At 37.3% G+C, this 20784-nt stretch overlaps 1 protein-coding gene and 1 long non-coding RNA gene across 3 annotated transcripts in view; one reads left to right on the forward strand and one right to left on the reverse strand.

The window, feature by feature from the left end:
• SUGCT (succinyl-CoA:glutarate-CoA transferase) overlaps window positions 1–20784 on the reverse strand; it is a 745635-nt gene that overhangs the window by 587689 nt on the left and 137162 nt on the right. For both annotated transcript variants that reach the window (XM_032758266.2, XM_058445557.1), the window contains exon 8: window positions 14372–14515. In XM_032758266.2, the coding sequence (XP_032614157.1) occupies window positions 14372–14515 (144 nt within the window). The remainder of the gene's footprint in view (window positions 1–14371; window positions 14516–20784) is intronic.
• The window catches only part of LOC131384432 (uncharacterized), a 28732-nt gene that overhangs the window by 5193 nt on the left and 2755 nt on the right, over window positions 1–20784 (forward strand). The window lies entirely within an intron of this gene.

Here is a 20784-nt window from a genome sequence, read left to right on the forward strand (position 1 = left end):
CTCCGCATGGGCTAATGTCAAGGTGTCGACAAAGCTGGTTCCTTCTGGAGGCTCTCAAGTGAGAATCTGTTTCCTTGCTTCTTTTTTTTTTTTTTTTTTGAGACGGAGTCTTTCTCTGTCCCCCAGGCTGGAGGGCAGTGGGGCGCTCTCGGCTCACTGCAAGCTCCGCCTCCCAGGTTCACGCCATTCTCCTGCCTCAGCCTCCCGAATAGCTGGGACTACAGGCGCCCGCCAACACGCCCGGCTAATTTTTTGTATTTTTAGTAGAGATGGGGTTTCACCGTGTTAGCCAGGATGGTCTCGATCTCCTGACCTTGTGATCCGCCCGCCTCGGCCTCCCAAAGTGCTGGGATTACAGGCTTGAGCCACCGCGCCCTTTAAGCTTCTAGAGGCTGAGTGCATTTGTTAGACGTGTGACCTCATTCCTCAAATCACTTCAACTTCTTGCTACCATTATCACATTGCAAACTATAGTACTTCCCTCTAATCTGTGGTTTCACTTTCCACTTTCAACTGCAATCTAGAAATAGGTGAGTATAGTACACATTGTAATGATATATTGAGACAGACGACATTCACATAACTTTTATTACAATATATTGTTACAATTGCTCTATTTTATCATTGTTCAAATTAGGCCATATTGTTCAAATATTTTACCATATTGTTCAAATCCTATACCTGCATACCTATGAATAAATTAGGCACAATTATTGTGCCTAATTATTGTGCCTAATTTATTCATAGGTATGCATGTATAGGAAAAAAACAGTATTTATAGGGTTTAGTACTAACCATGGTTTCAAGCATCCACTGGAGATCTTAAAATGTATTCCCCATAGGTAAGGAGAGACTATTGTAATGATTCTGATGCTCTCGCCTCTGTCTTACAAGAATCTTTTTTTTTTTTTAGTTTCATTAGGCCCACATGGATAATCCAAGATAATCTCCCATCTCAAGATCTTTAATTTAATCGCATCTATGATGTTCCCTTTACCATGTAAGGTGGCATATTCATAGGTTCTGGGTATAAGGACGTTGACATCTTTGGAGACTATTTTCAGCCTACCACAGGTAATAATATGGAAGGAGGAAAGAGACATAGTAGTGGTTAAACATTATTTTTCACTTTCAACATGAGTGGGGAAGGAAGAAAGAAAAGACTGAAATTTCAAAGCATCAGCCCATTCTTCTGTGTTCTAAGACTATTCTAGCCATTACAATAGCCACTGCCCACATGTGGCTACTGAGACTTTGATGGCAATATTCCAAATTAAGATGTGCTGTAAATGTACAACTACATATAAAACTTGAAAGACATCATATAAGAAAAAGTAAAATAATTATTAATTTTATACAAATTTTACATTTTGAAAGGAAAATATTTTGGATATATTTGGTTGAATAAAATATATAATCAAAATTAATCTCATCTGTTCCTCTTTATTTTTTTAACGGGGCTAATAGGGAATTTTAAATTACAGATGTGGGTAATAAGCACACTCAAAAAAAGATGAAATAAAGCCTTCTGCCATAAAAGCAACAAGAACACTGGCAAAAATTCTCAAAATCAAATTTTTGAAAACTCTGGAAATTAACTAAAGCCTTGCAGTAACTGATGAGTTCTTATCCAAGAAAAAAAAAAAAAACCTGAATTTTAATAAGACCGGCAAGCTTTGTGACGTCTTAACTTGCCGTATTATCATCCACTTCTACCAGGCTTGAAAACCAACAGCCTCATTAGTAACTAAATACTAGCAGCCTGGCAACCACAAAATTCAGCAGAATGAGTTTAAAGTTTAGTGGGGGAAAACCCAGGCTTTGTTTTCTTTTTTTGAGCTTCAATGATGAATTCTACCAAACAATAAAAGAAAAATTAGTACTAATTCTTCACAAACTCTTCCAAAAGCAAGGAGAGGAGGGAATACTTTTCAACTCTTTCTATGAGGCAAATGTTACTCTGACACCAAAAACTAACAAAAACATCATAAGAAAACTACAGACCATAAAGACCAATATCCCTTATGAATATAAACCTAAGAATCCTCAGCAACATACTAGCATACTGAGTACAGCAATATATACAAAGGATCATACAACTTGACCAACTGAAATTTTTCCAAGGGTTGAAAAATTGGTTCAATATACAAAAATCAATGTCAATTGTTAATCAATCAATAACCAAATAACATATAAATGGGATAAGTGACAAAACAAATCATCATGTCAATAGTCAGAGAAATAGCATTTGCCAAAATTCAACACTCTTTCATGATAAAAACAGTCAGTAAACTAGGAACAGAGGGTACTTCCTTGACCTGTTAAAGAGTATCAAGGAAAGCCAGGCACTATGGCTCATGCTTGTAATCGCAGCACTTTGGGAGGCCAAGACAGGAGGATCACTTGAGCTCAGGAGTTTGAGACCAGCACGGGCAATATACTGAGACCCCATCTCTACTAAAATTCAAAAAAATTTAGCTGAGCATGATGGCATATGTGTGTAGTCCAAGCTACTCAGGGGGCTGAGGTGGGGGATTGCTTGAGACTGGGAGTTCAAGGCTGCAGTGAGCCATGATCATGTCACTTCATTCCAGCCTGCATGACAGAGAGAGACCTTGACTTTAAAAAAAAAAAGAGTATCAAGGAAAAAAACACAGGTAACATCATACATAATGGTGAAAGACTGAAATGCTTTGCCTTGAGATCAGGAACAAGAAAAGGATGCCTGCTCTTGCCACTTGCATTCAACATTGTACTGGAGTTCTGTCCAGGGCAATTAGGCAAGAAAAAGAAATACAATGCATTCAGATTGGAAAGGAAGAAAGTAAAACTATCTTATTTTGCAGATGACGTAATCTCACACAGGAAAAATCCTACAGAATCCGCTAAAATACTCTTAGAACTAGAGAATATAAACAGCCTATGTAATGCAGCACCTATGCCAAGATCAGCAAACTTATAGCACCCTCCCAGTGTTGCACCTCAGGAGGCAAGGATAAAACTCATGGCACTCTTTTCCAGAAGCCATGTCAACCTTCTCAATACCACCCTCCAGTCAGGGTCCAAGTGGCAGAAAGATTAAAGCTGTCTGCAGTCTTATGTTGCTTCTACTACCATTCCACCAAAACAACACTAGTAGTCAACTCCGGCTCTACAGGCTTGGCCCAATGTCCTGCCAAGAAAGTCCCTTTTTCCCAGCCAAACAAACAAACAAAAAACAGCCTGTTACTGATTCCTTACTTTGAATGGACCTACTAACTATAGGACATAGGGTTATTATTTGAAATGCCACACCCAATGCTTATTCTTCACATGAGTATGAAGAAATGGCCAGATTTAGTACCAATCACAACTGCTAGGAGAAGGCTTTCAGTCAGTCACACCAAACAATAAATGCAAAGGCCTGAAGCAGGAGAAAGCTTGACTTGTTCTACAATGTTTAACCACTACTATGTCTACCCTTTTCTCCTTCCGTATTACCACCTGTGGTAGGCTGAAAAGTCTCCAAAGATGTCAGTGTCCTTATCCCCAGAACCTATGAATACGCCACCTTACATAGTAAGGGGAACATCATAGATGCGATAACATTAAACATCTTGAGATGGGAGATTATCCTGGATTATCCATGTGGGCCTAATGAAACTTAAAAAAAAAAGGGGTTCTCGTAAGAGAGAGGCGAGAATATCTTGACTTGGCTAGTCCTGTGGCAGGCTCCTTCTCATCCCCGCAATTTTAACTCCTTAAAGTAATCTTTCCTACCCAGCCTAACACAAGTGCCCCTGTTATCTTTAGCAAACCCTGTGTTTCCTAATGTACATTTATTACTAACTACTTGTTTGTTGTCTATATCCCCAACTACAATAAAAGTTCCATGAGGCGAGAAACTTGCTGGCTTATCTATCATTCATTGCATACTCTGGCATATAATAGATGAGGAGCAGGGATGGATGGTTGGATTCTGTTTGTACAGATGCAACTTAATTTCTTACTTCCTAAGTGAATATCAATATGTAAAAGGAATTAGATCAAAATAATACCCTTGGAGGTGAAAATATATTTAGCATATGGAACTGATCACAATAGAAAAGTAAATTAAAGCATTTTAGAAGAATTTCAGTGACAAGGGTTTAAACTAAAGCAGCTACCTTTTAACTATTATTCATCTAGAAAATGAAATCAACCATAATGTTAGATGGCTAAGCACTCCAGTTAACTAAGGTCTGATTATCATTGCTGATATATAATGACTCTAGGCTACAAATCAATTATAAACATTAAAAAAGTACTCACGTTACACCTCATACCCATTCTGTGAAGAACTAAAGTAATTTTCCTAGAATTACACCTCACCACAATGCTTGATGCAGGTGGTTTCTTTATCATTTAGCTACAATGATGGCATAATAGTTAGGATCAAAGAGACATGATCTAGTTTACAGACATGGTCCATAAATTAAGATAGGTAAATAGTCACCATTGATTAACTAATACACAAGGACACGATGGCAACATTTTATTCTAAATAAAATTCCTGCCCCCTCAAAAAAAAGAAAAATACAAGAATAAATAAATAAAATAAAAAATTCCCTGACCTGAGAAAATACAAAGATAAAGGTGAAATTAATTAACTTAGTAACAAAAACAAATTGTTCTAACTCTGAAAGTAGACAACATATATGATTCCGATATCATTAAACACAGCTTTAGGAACAGTCCATTAAATTCATGATTCTACTAGGTTCTCCAAGGACAAAATCTAAATTCAGGAAATACATGTTAACATCAATAGATCTTTCCATTTCTATTTCTTTTATATCTTGAACTTGATTATTTTTCTATTGTTTTAGAACATTTGAAAGCTCCAAAGTGTTTTGAAGTATCTAATAGGAAAATTAAGTTACATCACCATAAAACATGTCTCCCAATTTTATTCTTTTTTCCTTTGGGATATTCTCCCACTAGTAATTATCAATTATTACAAGTTGAAGACCTGATTTTCCTCATTTGTAGTTCATATCATATAAAAATATGCAATGCCCATGAATATAACTAATGACTTCAGTTATACAGAACCAGAGCATGTTCCCAATTCACTTATATTTCGCTCAGTTTTCCTCAAGAAGACAACAAACCATATTTTGTATTGAAGTCAATTTGCATTTAACCTAACCAATAGCATTACTTCTTTGGAAGTAATCTGATTTTTCCTTTTTTTGGTTTGTCTTTAACTTCCTAATTACTCATCTTAATAACAGATCCTTTTTTTTCAATGTTTTAAATTGATGATTTTTGATTTAATTGAAAATAAAATTACAAATATTGATAGTACATATAATGTTTTGATCTATGACTACACTGTGAGATGATTAAGTCAAGCTACTTGACATACACATCACCTCATTTTTTTTTTTTTTTTCGGAGATGGAATCTTGCTCTGTCATCCAGGCTAGAGTGCAGTCTGCAACTGCTGTCTCCTGGGTTCAAGCAATTCTCCTGCCTCAGCCTCCAGAGTAGCTGGGATTACAGATGCCCACCACCACACCTGGCTAATTTTTGTATTTTTAGTAGAGATGGGGTTTCACTAGGTTGGTCAGGCTGGTCTCGATCTCCTGACCTCAAGTGATCCATCTGCCTCAGCCTCCCAAAGCACTAGGATTACAGGCATAAGCCACCATGCCTGTCCTTCATCACCTCATATACTTGTGTTTTAATGATAAGAACATTTAAGATCTAATTTCCTAGGAAATTTAAAGTATACATTATTATTAACTCTAGTCACCGTGCTGTACAATAGATCTCCAGAACTTATTCATCCCATCTAACTGAAACTTTGCCCCCTTTGACAATCATCTCCTCCTGCCCCCACCTCCCCCTGCCCCAGCCCCTGGCAACCACCATTCTAGTATCTGCCTCTGTGAGTTCAACTTTTTCAGATTCCACATATATACAAGACCATGTGATATTTTTCTTTCTGTGCCTGACTTATGTCACTTAGTCCTGCAGGTTCACATATCTTGTTGCAAATGACAGGATTTTCTTCATTTTTAAGGCTAAGCCTTATTACATTGCATATATATAACACATTTCTTCATCTATTCATCTGATGATTTACATTTAGATTGATTCCAATGCTACAGTGAACATGAGAATGCATATATTTATTCAACATACTGATTTCCTCACCTTTGATATATTCTCAGAAGTGGGATTGTTAGATCATATGGTAGTTCTACTTTTAATTCTTTTGAGGAACCCCCATACTGCTTTCCATAATGGCTATACTAATTTACATTCCCACTAATAGTGTGTAAGGGTTCCTTTTTCTCCACACCCTCACCAACACTTGTTATTATCTGCCTTGCTGATAATAGCAATTCTAACAAGTTTGAGGTTGTGGTTTTAATTTGCATTTTCCCTGATGATTCATGGTGTTGGACATTTTCTCAGATATTTGTTGGCTACTTGTATGTCTTGTTTTAAGAAATGTCTGTCCAGGCGCGGTGGCTCACGCCTAAAATCCTAGCATTTTGGGAGGCCAAGGTGAGTGGATCACCTGAGGTCAAGAGTTTAAGACCAACCTGGTCAACATGGTGAAACCCCGTCTCTACTAAAAATACAAAAATTAGCTGGGCATGGTGGCCCGCAGCTGTAATCCTGGCTACTTTGGAAGCTGAGGCAGAAGAATCTCTTGAACCTGGGAGGCGGAGGTTGCAGTGAGCTGAGATGGCACCACTGCACACCAGCCTTACATATTTTGGATAACAACCCCTTATCGGATACATGCTTTGCAAATATTTTCTCCCATTCTGTAAGTTGTCTCTTCACTCTGTTGATTGTTCCCTTTGCTGTGCGGAAACTGTTTAGTTTGATGCAATCTCGTTTGTCTAGTTTTGCTTTCATTGCCTGTGCTTTTTGGGCTCATATCCAAATATCTTCACCAAAAAAAAAATGTCAAGAAGCTATTTCCCTATGTTTTATTCTCATAGTCTAACAGTTTAGATCTTATGTTTCAGTTTCTAATCCATATTATTTATTTATTTACATTTAGAGACAGGGTCTCGCTCTGTCACCCAGGCTGGAGTTCAGTGGCATGCTCATAATTCTATGTAACCTCTAATTTCTGGGCTCAAGCAATTCTCCTACCTCAGCCTCTCATGGTTGTGACAGGTGCTCACAACCATGCCTGGGTAATTTTTGTATTTTTTTGTACAGACAGGGTCTCATTATATTGGCCAAGCTAGTCCCAAACTCCTGGCCTCAAGTGATACTCCTGCATGCTGGGGATTACAGGCCACTGCACTGGCCCTTTTAATCCATTTTAAGTTGATTTTTGTATATAGTATAAGATAAGGGTCCAACCTCATTCTTCTGCATCTGAATATCCAGTTTGGTTTGTTTGTTTGTTTTTGTTTTTTCGGTATTTTTGAGACAGCATCTAGCTCTGTCACCCAGGCTAGAGTGCACTGGTGCAACCTCAGCTCACTGCAACCTCCACCTCCCGGGTTCAAGCGATTCTTGTGCCTCAGCCTCCCAAGTAGCGGAGACAACAGGTGCATGCCACCATGCCCGGCTAATTGTTTTATTTTTAGTAGAGATGGAGTTTCACTACGTTGGCCAGGCTGGTCTCAAACTTCCGGCCTCAAATGATTCGCCCACCTTAGCCTCCCAAAGTGCTGGGATTACATGCATGAGCCACTGCACCTGGCCAGTCAATTGATCTTTGACAAAGGTGCCACAATACACAATAGGGAAAGTACAGTCTCTCCAATAAATTGTATTGGTAAAACTGGATATTCAGGCTGGGTGCAGTGGCTCGTGCCTATAATCCCAGCACTCTTGAGGTCAGGAGTTCGAGAACAGCCTGGCCAGCATGGTGAAACCCTGTCTCTACTAAAAATACAAAAAGTAGCTGGGTGTGGTGATTTGTGCCTATAATCCCAGCTACTTGGGAGGCTGAGGCAGGAGAGTCCTTTGAACCTGGGAGGCAGAGGTTGCAGTGAGTGAGATTATGCTGCTAAACTGGACAGCCTGGGTGACGGATTGAGACCTTGTCTCCAAAAAAACAACAAAAACAAACAAACAAAAAAATCAATTGACTAACTGTGTGTATTTATTTCTGAGCTTTCTATGCTGTTCCTTTGGTCTACATGTCTGTCTTCATGCCAATGCCATGCTGTTTTGATTACAATAGCTTTGTATTATATTTTGAAATCAAGAAGTATGATGCCTCCAGCTTTGTGTTTTTCACCTGAGACTGCTTTGGATTCATTAACAGAATGAAGGACAAAAATTATATGATTGTCGCAGTGAATACAGAAAAAGCTTTTAGCAATATTCAACATCTTCTCATGATAAAAACTTACAATAAATTAGGTATAGAAGGAATGTACCTCAACACAATAAAAGCTACATATTACAAGCCCACAGCTAGTATCATACCCAACTTTCTGCTATAACCTTCTATTTTTCCTTCTCCCTCAAAAGAAGAAAAAACAAAACTCCCTTTGAGGAGTTCTCTTAATTTCCTTAGTCATAGACTGTGCTGCCTCTCTACTTTTTCATCCTATACTCATGCTTCAACACAATCTCAGCTTTCAGCTCTACTTCCTTCCCAGAGACACAACTGCTTTCCTCACAGATTTGTACATTCACGGGCTTTTCTCAAGGTAATTCTTCTAGAGCTGATCTATCAATTAGGCACAGTAGGCACAATGCTTAAGACCCACAATACTTTAGGGGTACACAAAAATGTTTCAATTTTCATTTCATTTAAAATCAGAAAAAAAGAGTGTAATAATAATAAATGTAGAATAATGAATTATCTTCATCTTTATACCAATGCAGTTATAGTTATAGAATGTAATTTTTAATATTTTTATGAAGGAAAGAACCCACAAAGGCAAAAGTTCCCAGGGCCTATGGAAGTCATAATGGGCCCCTTCTTTTAAGTCAGCCTAGTCCCAGATCTCTCCCCACTCAAAACTCGTCCATTCTAGCCTCATTGGCAAGACCCACACCAGAAGTAACAATACGGGTACTCATCAAAACCTGATTAATAGTGATGGTTACATAACTCACTAAACTTACTACAATCATTAAGTTGTCAGTTTTATGATATGTAATATATACCTCAATAAAATTGTTTAAAAAAAGATATAGAGTTGTTTAAAAAAGCAGAAACACAGGTATATCTAAGGACACAAAACAATGAATATTAGATTACTACACTTGTTTGAGATTCAAAAGTTTATCAGTCAAAATGATAAGAATTAAAATTGTATCTACTTGAATATGTTCATATAATATGATCAATGTACATATGTGAGTAAAGGATGGTGACATCAAAAGTGACAAAATATTCTATATGCAAAAATAATTATGGTGCTAAAAAAACTAACTCATTGTAGTAGTAATTAAGGGAGCCTGGTTGCAATTAAGTAGAGGAAGGACATTAAAACTTCCAAAAGATATTTCTGTAAGCCACAACAGAAGAACAGAGCAACAGAATAAGTAGAACCACATCCAAACCCGCTTCCTTGTTATTTACCAATATCATCTAAAGAACACTGTTTAGATGCTGATGTTAGTTGTCTTGACTGGACAAATTTAAATCATATTCAGACTAAAAAAAAAATCAAAAGAATTTTTGACAAAGGTTAAAAGTTTATAGCCTTAAAACTATAACAAATGTGGTGCCCATTACAAACCACATCCTGGCAATTGTCATGTCTCTACAATGAACTACTTGAAATGGTTTTGCTGTGGCTGAGGCAATCATTTCTGAGTTAATAATTAGCTACTATTCCAATCAGGTGTAAATTGTCTTTTTTACACTAGATCACTTTTAAGAGGAATATAACAATTTCATTTTTAGCAACTAACATTCAATGTTATAATCATTCATCATTCTATGTAATATAATCAAAATGAGTAGGAAAGTGTGTTTTTTTACTACTGCACGAAATTGTATTCATTTTCAGGCAGCCGAAATTAAATTCAAATGTTACCTGCTTAATGCAGGTGAACATTTATATTAAAAAAAATACTTTTTTTAATTTAAAAAAAAGGTGAAGTTTCCTGTTATGCTTTTTTGAAAAGTACCTAGAAATAGCAGTCCTTATTTACATAAAGCAGATTTTAATCATGTTGTGGTTGGTTTTTAGATCTAGAATTTATAAGTGTTATCTTAAATTGAAAGACAAATTGAAGTCAGTCAAGGTTTATCTATTATGAAAAGTTATCATAATTATGATAAAATAATTATGTTATTACCCAACTTTTTAATCTCAGCACATTACTAACACTGAAGGATTTTTTCAATAACCTAGTAAAATTAATGCTTGTCATCATACTTTCTGATTTACAAAGTATTTTTCACATCCTTTATTGCATTAGATCCTAAAAACAACCCTCTACATTAGCATAGTAAATATTTGTAGATTGCTTCCCCAACATCCATTTCCCTCTCTTCTGGCCAAAAAATAACCATGCCATTCTTTGGAGGAATCACCTGTCCCCCAGTCTCAGCCATACAGTTTGGGTGGAGTTAACCCCACCTCTAGTACCAGGAATCGCTTAAGCCACTCAGTGTATTCTATCTTTCAGGCCCCATTTATCAGTTTAGGAAGGGTCCCTTAAACCAGTGAAATTATGTTCTTGTTTTCTGGGACTTCTAGGAAAGAGAACTTCCTTTTTGTCTCATGGGAACTACTGTAAGATTCTGAAACTTTTTGGAATAATATGGTATAAGAATGTAAGATCCGGTAAGATCTGGCTGGATGCAGTGGCTCACACCTGTAATACCAGCATGTTGGCAGGCCAAGGCAGGAAGATCCCTTAAAGCCAAGAGTTCAAGACTAGCCTGGACAACATAGTCAGACCCCCCCATCTCTAAAAAAAAAAAAAATACAAAAATTAGCCAGGCATAATGCCATACGCCTGTAGTCTGAACCACTGGGGAGGCTGAGGAAGGAGGATTGTTTGATCCCAGGAGTTCGAGGTTTCAGTGAGCTATCATCGCACCACTGCATTTCAACCTGGACAAAAGCACGAGACCACATCTCTTTAAAAAAACAAAAAATGTAAGATCTGAAACCAAAACTGCTACAACCTTAGTTCCACATAAGGAAGGATGGATAAAAGGGAGGGAGAGGGAAGAAGGTCGAGAGTACAGAGGAGAAAGGAAAACAGGAAAGTAAAGAAAGACGACAGAGAAAAAGAGGAGAAAAGAGATGCCCAGGCTAGAGAAGGGCACATGAGAAGAAAGGAAGGACAGAGACAAGGAATAAAGCAGAGGCAAACAGAGAAAAACAGAGCTCAGGATGCAGCAAATCCAGAGAGTGAAAAAGTTCTTACCAGGCATTGCTTGCACTTCAGGTAAGCTGTAGAATAAATTATCTGTTAAATTGCCTTTTGAAGTTCTCTAACCATTACTCACAGCCCAGAAGCTATTCTGAATGGGGCAGCTGTAGCAAGTCTATGAAGAGACATATTCTTTGCCTTAAAAGACCATCACCTAATAGAATTTATGAATAAAGAAACAGAACTCTTGCTCAGCACAGTGGCTCTGGCCGGGTGCAGTGGCTCACACCTATAATCCCAGCACTTTGGGAGGCTGAAGCAAGTGGAACACTCAAGGTCAGGAGTTCAAGACCACCCTGGCCAACATGGTGAAACCCCGTCTCTAACAAAAAATACAAAAAAAAAAAATTAGCCAGGAGTTTTGACATATGCCTGTAGTCCCAATTACTCGGGAGGCTGAGGCACAAGAATTGCCTCAACCTGGGAGTCAGAAGTTGCAGTGAGCTGAGATCGCGTCACTGCACTCCAGCCTGGGCGACAGAAAAAGAAAAAAAGAAAGATAGTTAATGAGACTGAAATACACTAATTTTAGCAATTTGAGTTAATTGTAGTACAATAGGTCAAATCACTGCTATTTTTTTTGCCAAAAGCAAATAATCTCATCATTAGCTGTTTATCGAGTACTTATCATAATTCTAATGGTTTACTATCTTTTCTCATCTTCCTTGGCAAACCTAAGGGTTATGAGACATTCCCGGTGGTAACAATAGTTCTCACATTGATCTCAAAGGATTGGAGAAGCCAATTTTTGACAAAGGCTGGGCTGGGCATTGAGGATACCATGGTAAGCAAAAACATTGTCCCAGCAGTCATAGAATTTAGTCTCAGGGAGAAACAGGGGCAATAAACATAGACACAGACACACACATGCACACCCCAAAAATGACTGACTACATACCTGTGTGTATGTGCATGAGTTTGCCCTCACTGTGCCCTCACTTTGAAGCAGCCCTGCAGTGATTCCACCTTCCCCACCCTTACTCCCAGGGAAATACACACCTTCACATGGTGAACCACTAGTTAGATGCTAGAAGTGAATTAAACTCTATGATACTCATCTAAATAATACAATACTCTTTATACATTAGAGTAAAGCAGCCTAGGTAAAAATCAGGAGACTTAAGTAGAGTCTCAACTCCATGACCTGCTACATAATCTGTGAGTACTGGTGTAAATAAAAACTGTAGGGCCTCCTGTGGAAGTTATTAACAAATTCAAGACAGTGACAGCAGAACATTTAACTAAGTCCAGGGCTACCCGTGACTGCACAGGTTATACACCCATGAAACCTTCATGGCTTCCAAACTTATTGGATGTGCAACTTTTATTCAGTTGCTTACCCTACCTCAGGTTCCTTACAGCTTAAAATCAGAGGAAGAAAAGACTTTCTGCACTCTCCCATTACTAACATCTGTAGTTCTCTATTAAGGAGTGAAACCATTCATTTGAACAGAGTTCTTTTACCTTTTTATAGAAATACTAAATTCTGACTGTGACTCAAAGCTACTGTTATGTAAAAACCCATACATAGTATTTCATTTTCAACCATATTGATGTTTTTTATTTCTATATACCTCCTTAATTTTGCCTAAGAGGAAAAAATATCCAAAGCAGTGTTCCAAGTTTACTATTTTCCCATGTATGCCTTTTAAATCTGAAATTCCCAACTGGGGTCTCTATGTCTAGAAAGTAGTTTTTCCCACAGTAAAATGTCTCCTTGCACAAATCAGATATTTTCTTTTTCTATCATGGAAAAATTATCTATTCAGAATCAACTTCCACATATGGTACAGCATCTGGGTCTGATCCAGTGAAAAGAAGGCAGAATGTCATTTTGACAGTGAGTTAACCCTTTTATTCCCCCAGTTTAGTATTTAGCACAACATAACTGATAACTATGGAAATCAGGAATTCTTTATCTGGGGTCTATAAACAGATTTCTGGGAGTTAATCAACTCAAGTGAAAAAAGAAGTGTATCTTTATTTTCATCAACCTCTAAAATTTAGCATTGTATTCTATTATAAATGTAGGTGACAAACCACAAGAGTATTAGCAGTACCTATGACTTGATCACAAATATTATGCATATCTTTGTATCATATTACAATTACTACAGATACCATGAAATACCATTTATGCTCAACATGACTTCAAAATTGTAAGTGTTATACCCACTATTAGATATTGTGGTTTAATGTGCTAGTAAAAATTATATATTTTTAATAATGCAAAATTGATTTTTCCATTGAATATATTTCAGTATAACTAGCTTCCTTTGTAATCCTAAGTACCTCATTTTATGTGTTCAAAAACACAATTGCAAGGAAAAGTCCAGACTTCACCAGACTACCAAAGGGGTTCATGGCACATAAAAGGTGAAGAAACAAGTCAAAATAAGTTACAGAGTACATGTGAAGCAACTATATCTCTTGTCTTTTAAGAAGCAACAGACACATTCTAGTAAAAACAGCCTGGAAAATTTGAGTTCAACAATGATGTCTACATTACAACAAAATCTTCATGGTCTGTGTATTTTAATATGAAAACAAGTACATGGGCCGGGCGCAGTGGCTCACGCCTGTAATCCCCACACTTTGGGAGGCCAAGGTGGGCAAATCACCTGAGGTCGGGAGTTCGAGACCAGCCTGACCAACAAGGAGAAACCCCATCTCTACTAAAAATACAAAATTAGCCGGGCATGGTGGCACATGCCTGTAACCCCAGCTACTCGGGAGGCTGATGCCGGAGAATCACTTGAACCTGGGAGGCAGAGGTTGCAGTGAGCTGAGATTGTGCCATTGTACTCCAACCTGGACAACAAGAGCGAAATTCCATCTCGAAAAGAAAAGAAAAGAAAAGAAACAAGTACATCAAAACGAAACAGTTTTCATTGTTGTTGTGTTGGTTTTTGTATTGTTTTTGTACATGTGACCATAGAATTTGATCCAAAAAGGTATAACCCAGACACAGTTTTTATAACATCATCTGAAATGTAATTTGGATTGTTACCTGGGATGACAGTAGGTTACAATCAATGAACAGTCCTTTCCCAGTTTTGTATTTTTGTATCAATCCAGCCATAATAGCTCCATATGCATACAGGCCAGTGGCAAGATCAGTCATAGCTACTCCTGGGCGAACTGGATCTCCATTCTGATTTGAAGGTTGGGTTGAGAAAGAAGAAATAATTAAACACTAAAAGAATCATATGATTTCTCAAATCTTCTAATGTGAAATAGAAAAAAGAATTGTCTATTAACTATGCAGACACATACACACAAGAAAGTTAATAAAATAAATTGCTATTGTGAATATCTGTTGGTAATAGGAAAATATTTATATTTACTACATACTTCTCAGTGTATTTCTCTCCCCAATGCCTACTAACCAAACTAAAAATAAAAGATTTTTTAGAAACCGATCTGATGTTTCAATGTTTTAAATTCCTTCTTGATATATTTTATCTTGTTTATACTAAAAAAAATTAATTGAATTTAAATGAGTTAATTTCTTGGGGAGAAAGAGTTAAAGCAGTGTTTTTCTCCTATTGGGTGAGAGGCTCTCTCATGAAAAAAAAAAGAAGGTAAAAAATCTGGTCAAACCTCCTTATAAGCATGCCAATAGCTGGCAAAAATACTAACAGTGTTTGCTTAATAATTTAAAAAAAGACTATTTACCCATAAAAAGCTGTTAGCAGACTGCCCCTGGATTAGGATTTCTGTGATAAACAAACTGAGAATCTCAAGATTTATGGGACATGGAGCACGGGGCACAGGGCATGAGCTTCGCAACTATCTGGGTATAAAATGGAGATGTTTCACAGCCTGTAACACTCCCTACTAATAACTCATATATTTCATTAAGGACCTCATCTACTGCTTTGGGCCGCAGAGTTTTGTCTATTGCAGTAAGAAAGGATCCAGGGGCCTCTCTCAATGTCCCGGACCTGTCTGCTTTTTCTGAGCCTTTTGATTGCTTGTATTCTTGAAATTATAAGGAAAGCTTAATATTGATTAACATCTCCACTTCATGTCAGTCTGATTTGACAATCCAATCCTTGGCCCATATGTAAAGATGTCAGAACAGTACTTGACACAAAATAAAAATCACCTATCAAAATTATCAACATTGTTATTAGTCATTGATATATCAGATAGTTTCTACTTGTCACTACCTTTAATTCTGCTAAGCCTTAAATCGCACAGAATACCTAAAAAAACTCACATTTCATATTTCATCTGGTTGATGCAGTGATTCAATTACCTCCTTATTAAGTCTAGCTTCTGTTGAATCATTTTCAGAAGTTAACTTGTCCTTTTTTTGTAGCCCATCATAAACCATGTTAATTGTTTTGCAAAAGTACTGTTTTGCAAAATAATGTTTAAAGCAAGTAACTTGAGACTGTATAGTAGCTAAACTTATTTTTCCCTGCTTTTCAACACAATTTCAAGGACGATATTGCCATGAAACTTGGAAATGTCTGGCAGTTTACTATTATTATTGTCAAAAGTTGTACTGTAATACCTTAAATCAATACACTTAAAATTAAATTTGTCATTAGAATTTAAAATTATTTAATGTCTTAAAAGTGAGAGACAAGTTCAAAGTTACATTGACCCTTGAACAACAAAGTTCTGAACTGCATGGATCCACTTATATGTGGAATTTTTTTTCAATAAAAGTTACACTAAAGGCTGGGCACAGTGGCTCACACCTGTAATCTCAGCACTTTGGGAGGCCAAGGTGGATGGATCACCTGAAGTCAGGAGTTCGAGACCAGCCTGGCCAACATGGTGAAACCCCATCTCTACTGAAAATACAAAAATTAGCCAGGTGTGGTGGCACATACATGTAATCCCAGCTACTCAGGAGGCTGAGGCAGGAGAACTGCTTGAACCCGGGAGGCGGAGGATGCAGTGAGCTGAGATCATGCCACTGCACTCCAGCATGGGTAACAGAGCGAGATTCCATCTAAAAAAAAAAATAATACTACCATATGATCCAGCAATTCTACAACTGGGTAGATATCTAAGAAAGAAGAAAATCAATCACGAAGAGATATGTGCACTCCCATGTTTATTGCAGCACTATTGACAACAGCGGAAATATGGAATAAACCCAAGTGTCCATCAATGGATGAATGGATAAAGAAAATGTGTTCACGCACAGTGGCTCATGCCTATAAATCCCAACACTTTGGAGGCCAAGCAGGAGGATCACTTGAGGCCACGAGTTCAAGATCAGCCTGGGTGACAGAGTAAGACCCTGTGTCTACCAAAAAATACAAAAATTAGCTGGGCATGGTGACACACACCTCTAGTACCAGCTACTTGGGAGTCTGAGGTGCAAAGATCATTTGAGTGCAGGAGTTCCAGGCTGGAATGAACTATGATCATGCCACTGCACTCCAATCTAGGCAAAAGACTGAGACCCTGTATATATATATATGTCACATTGCAGTTGTTTTTGAAATACATATATATATATATATATATATATAGAGAGAGAGAGAGAGAGAGAGAGAGAGGAATATTATTCAGCCATAAAAAATTAGCAGGGCAAAGAATAAATTCCTGTCATTTGCAACAATATGGATGTCACTGGAGGACATTAAGTGAAAGAAGCCAAGCACAGAAAGACAAATATCACATATTCTGACTCAGATGTGGAAGCTAACAAAGTAGATCTCATGAAGATAGAGAGCAGACTGCTGGTTACCAGAGGCTGGGAAGGGTAGGGGGAGGAGAGATGAAGAGAGGTTGATTAGTGGATACAAACATACACTTAGATGGAAGAAATAAGAATTGTTGTTCAGTAGATCAGTAGGGTGACTATAGCTAACATCAAAAGGCTGTACATTTCAAAATAGTTAGCAGGGAATAATTTGAATGTCCCTAGAACAGAGAAATGGTAAATATTTAAGGTGATGATGGGTATATCAACAGCCCTGATCTGATTATATTAATGTATGGAATGATCACATGAACCCTGAAAACATGTACACCTATTATGTATCGATTTTTAAAAAGCTAAAAAAAAAAGAAACTTCTCAACCTAATAAAGGGCATCTATTAAAAATCATAACCCAGATCACACTTAAAGGTAAAGAACTGAATGTTTTCCCCTAAAATCAAGAACAAGACAAGAGGCCAGGCACGAAGTCTCATTCCTATAATCCCACACTTTGGGAGATTAAAGGGAGGATCATTTAAGCTCAGCAGTTGGAGCCCAGACTGTGCAACATAGTGAGACCCCCGCCTATATATTTTACAAAAGAAAAAGTTTTAACTAATTATTTTTTAAAAGAATAAGACAAGGATGTCCACTCTAACCACTTCAATTCAACATTACACTGGAGATTTTAGCCAGTGCAGTTAGGGTACAAAAAGAAATAAAATGAATTTAGATTGCAAATAAAGAAGTAAAACTATCTCAATTTGCAGATGACCCAGTCTTATATATCAAAAGTCCTAAGGAATCCACTAAAAAACTCTTAGAACTAGTAATCGAGTTAAGCAAGATTGCAAGATAAAAGCCAATATACAAACATCAGTTGTATTCTACACACTAGCAATAAACAAACAAAAAAGAAATAAAGAAAACAATTCAATTTATAATAGAATAAAAAAGAATAAAATACTTAGAAATAAATTTAACAAAAGAAGTACAAACTTATACTCTTAAAATAATAAAATATTGTTGAAAGAAATTAAGACAAAAATAAACCAAAAGACATCTCACAGTCATGGAGCAGAAGAATTAATATTGTTAATATGGCAATGCTTCCCACACTCCTCTGCATATTCAAGGCAATTCTACCTACCAAAATCCTCGATACCTTTTGTTGCAGAAATAAAATCTGATCCTAAAAATTCATATGGAAATACCATAAACAAAGAATAACCAATCTAGAAAAAGATCAAGTTAGAGGACTCATAACTTCCAATTTCAAAACTTACTACAAAGCTAGTGTAATAAAGGCACCATGGTACTGGTGGAAGACAGACATATAAACAATAAAAATTCTCACATTTACATCCAATTACTTTTTGACAAGTATGCCAACACAATTCAATTGGAAGAAAATGGTGAAAATAATAAAGTTGGATCCCCTCCTTGTAGTACATACAAAAATTGACTCTAAATGGACCAAAAATCTAAACTTAAGAGCTACAACTATATAACAGAAGAAAATATAGGAGTAAATCTTTACGATATTGGATTTGGCAACAATTTCTTTGATATGACATCAAAAGCACTAGCAACAAAAGAAAAAATAGATAAATTGGACATAATTGAAATTAAAAATATGTGTTTCAAAGGACACCACCAAGAAAGTGAAAGGACAACCCAAAGAATGAGAAAGTTTAGCAAATCATGTACTTGATAAGAAATTTGTACAGAATTTCTTTTTTTTTTTTTTTTCTTTGAGAAAGGGTCTTGCTCCATCACCCAGGCTGAAATCCAATGGCGTAATCTCGGCTCACTGCAACCTCCACCTCCTGGGTTCATGCCATTCTCCTATCTCAGCCTCCCGTGTAGCTGGGACCACAGGCGCACACCACCATGCCCAGCTAATTTTTGTATTTTTGTAGAGACAGGGTCTCCCCACGTTTCCCAGGCTGGTCTTGAATTCCTGGGCTCAAGCGATCCACTGGCCTGGGCCTCCCAAAGTGCTGGGACTAAAGGCATGAGCGATCACACCCAGCCTAGAATTTTTAAAGAACACTTACAACACAAAAATAACAAGAAAAATGGGCAAAAGATCTCAATAGACATTTCTCCAAAGAAAATTTACAAATGGCCATTAAACACATGTAAAGATGCTTAACATCATTAGCCATCAGAGAAATGCAAATGAAAACCACAGTGAGTCTACACCTCAACAATAAAAAGACAAATAATCCCATTTTTTTAAAAATGGGTAGGTCAGGCACAGTGGTTCATACCTGTGATCCCAGCACTTTGGGAGGCTGAAGCCGGAGGACTCTTTGAGCTCAGGAGTTTGAAACCAGCCTAGGCAAAAAAAGCAAGTCCACATCTCTACGATAAATACAAAAATTAGCCAGACATAGTGGTGCACACCTGTGGTCCCAGCTACTAGGGACACTGAGGCAAAAGGATTGCTTGAACCCGGGAGGTGGATGTTGCAGTGAGCTGAGATTCCACCACTGCACTCTAGCCTGGGTAACAGAGTGAGACTCTGTCTCAAAAATAAAAAATAAAAAATAAAATAAAAAATAAAAAACTAAAAATTGAAGTTAAATGGGCAAAGGTTTTAAAGACACATTTCTCCAAAGAACGTAGATACAAATGACCAATAGGCACATGAAAAGATATTCAACATCAATTAAAACCACAATGAAATACTACTTCACACTCACAAGGAAGACTATCATAAAAAAAGGGAGATAATAACAAGTGTCAAGAAGGATGTGAAGAAATGGAGCCTTCATGTACTATTGGTGGGACTGTGAAACACGGTAGTCACTGTGATAAACAGTCTGGCAGTTCCTCAAAAAGTTAAATATAGAGTTACCATATGACCCAGCAATTTCACTACTAGGTATACACCCAAGAAGATGAAAGCATGGGCTGGGCGCATTGGCTCATGCCTGTAATCCCAGCACTTTGGGAGCCTGAGGCGGGCAGATCACGAGGTCAGGAGTTCAAGACTAGTCTGGCTAACATGGTGAAAACCCATCTCCCCTAAAAATACAAAAATTAGCCGGGCATGGTGGTGCACGCCTGTAATCCCAACTACTCAGGAGTCTAAGGCTTGAACCCGGGAGGCAGAAGTTGCAGTGGGCCAAGATTGCACCACTGCACTCCAACCTAGGGGACAGAGCAAGACTCCAACTCGAAAAAAAAAAAAAAATTTAAAACAAGAAAATGAAAGCCTGTGTCCTCACAAAAAGCTTAGACACAAATTTTTATAGCAGCATTATTATAATAGCCTAAGAACAGAAATAACCCAAATGTCAATCAAATGATAACAGATAACGTGTGGACTAGCCATACGGTGGGATATTTTAGGCAACAAAAAAGAAACAAACTACTCTACTAATACAATACGGTGGGATATTTTAGGCAACAAAAAAACAAATTATTCTACTAATACATGGAAGCACTTTAACAAATATTATGCTAAATGAGGGAAGGCAGTCACAAAAGGCTGCATATTATATAATTCCATTTATGTGAACTGTCCAGAATAGGCAAATCCATAGATACACAAGGTAGATTAGCCAGGGGCTGGGAGGAGGCAGGAGTAGGGAATGACCACAAATAGGTAAGAGGTTTCTTTATGGGGTGATGAAAACGTTCTAAAATTGACTGTTGTAAGGTCACAAAACCCGTGAAGTATACTAAAAGCCACTGAATTGTACATTTTAAATAGGTGAGTTGTATAGTATATGGAT

This window comes from Hylobates moloch, unplaced genomic scaffold (assembly GCF_009828535.3).
Source record: "Hylobates moloch isolate HMO894 unplaced genomic scaffold, HMol_V3 SCAFFOLD_1, whole genome shotgun sequence".
Lineage (NCBI taxonomy): Eukaryota > Metazoa > Chordata > Mammalia > Primates > Hylobatidae > Hylobates > Hylobates moloch.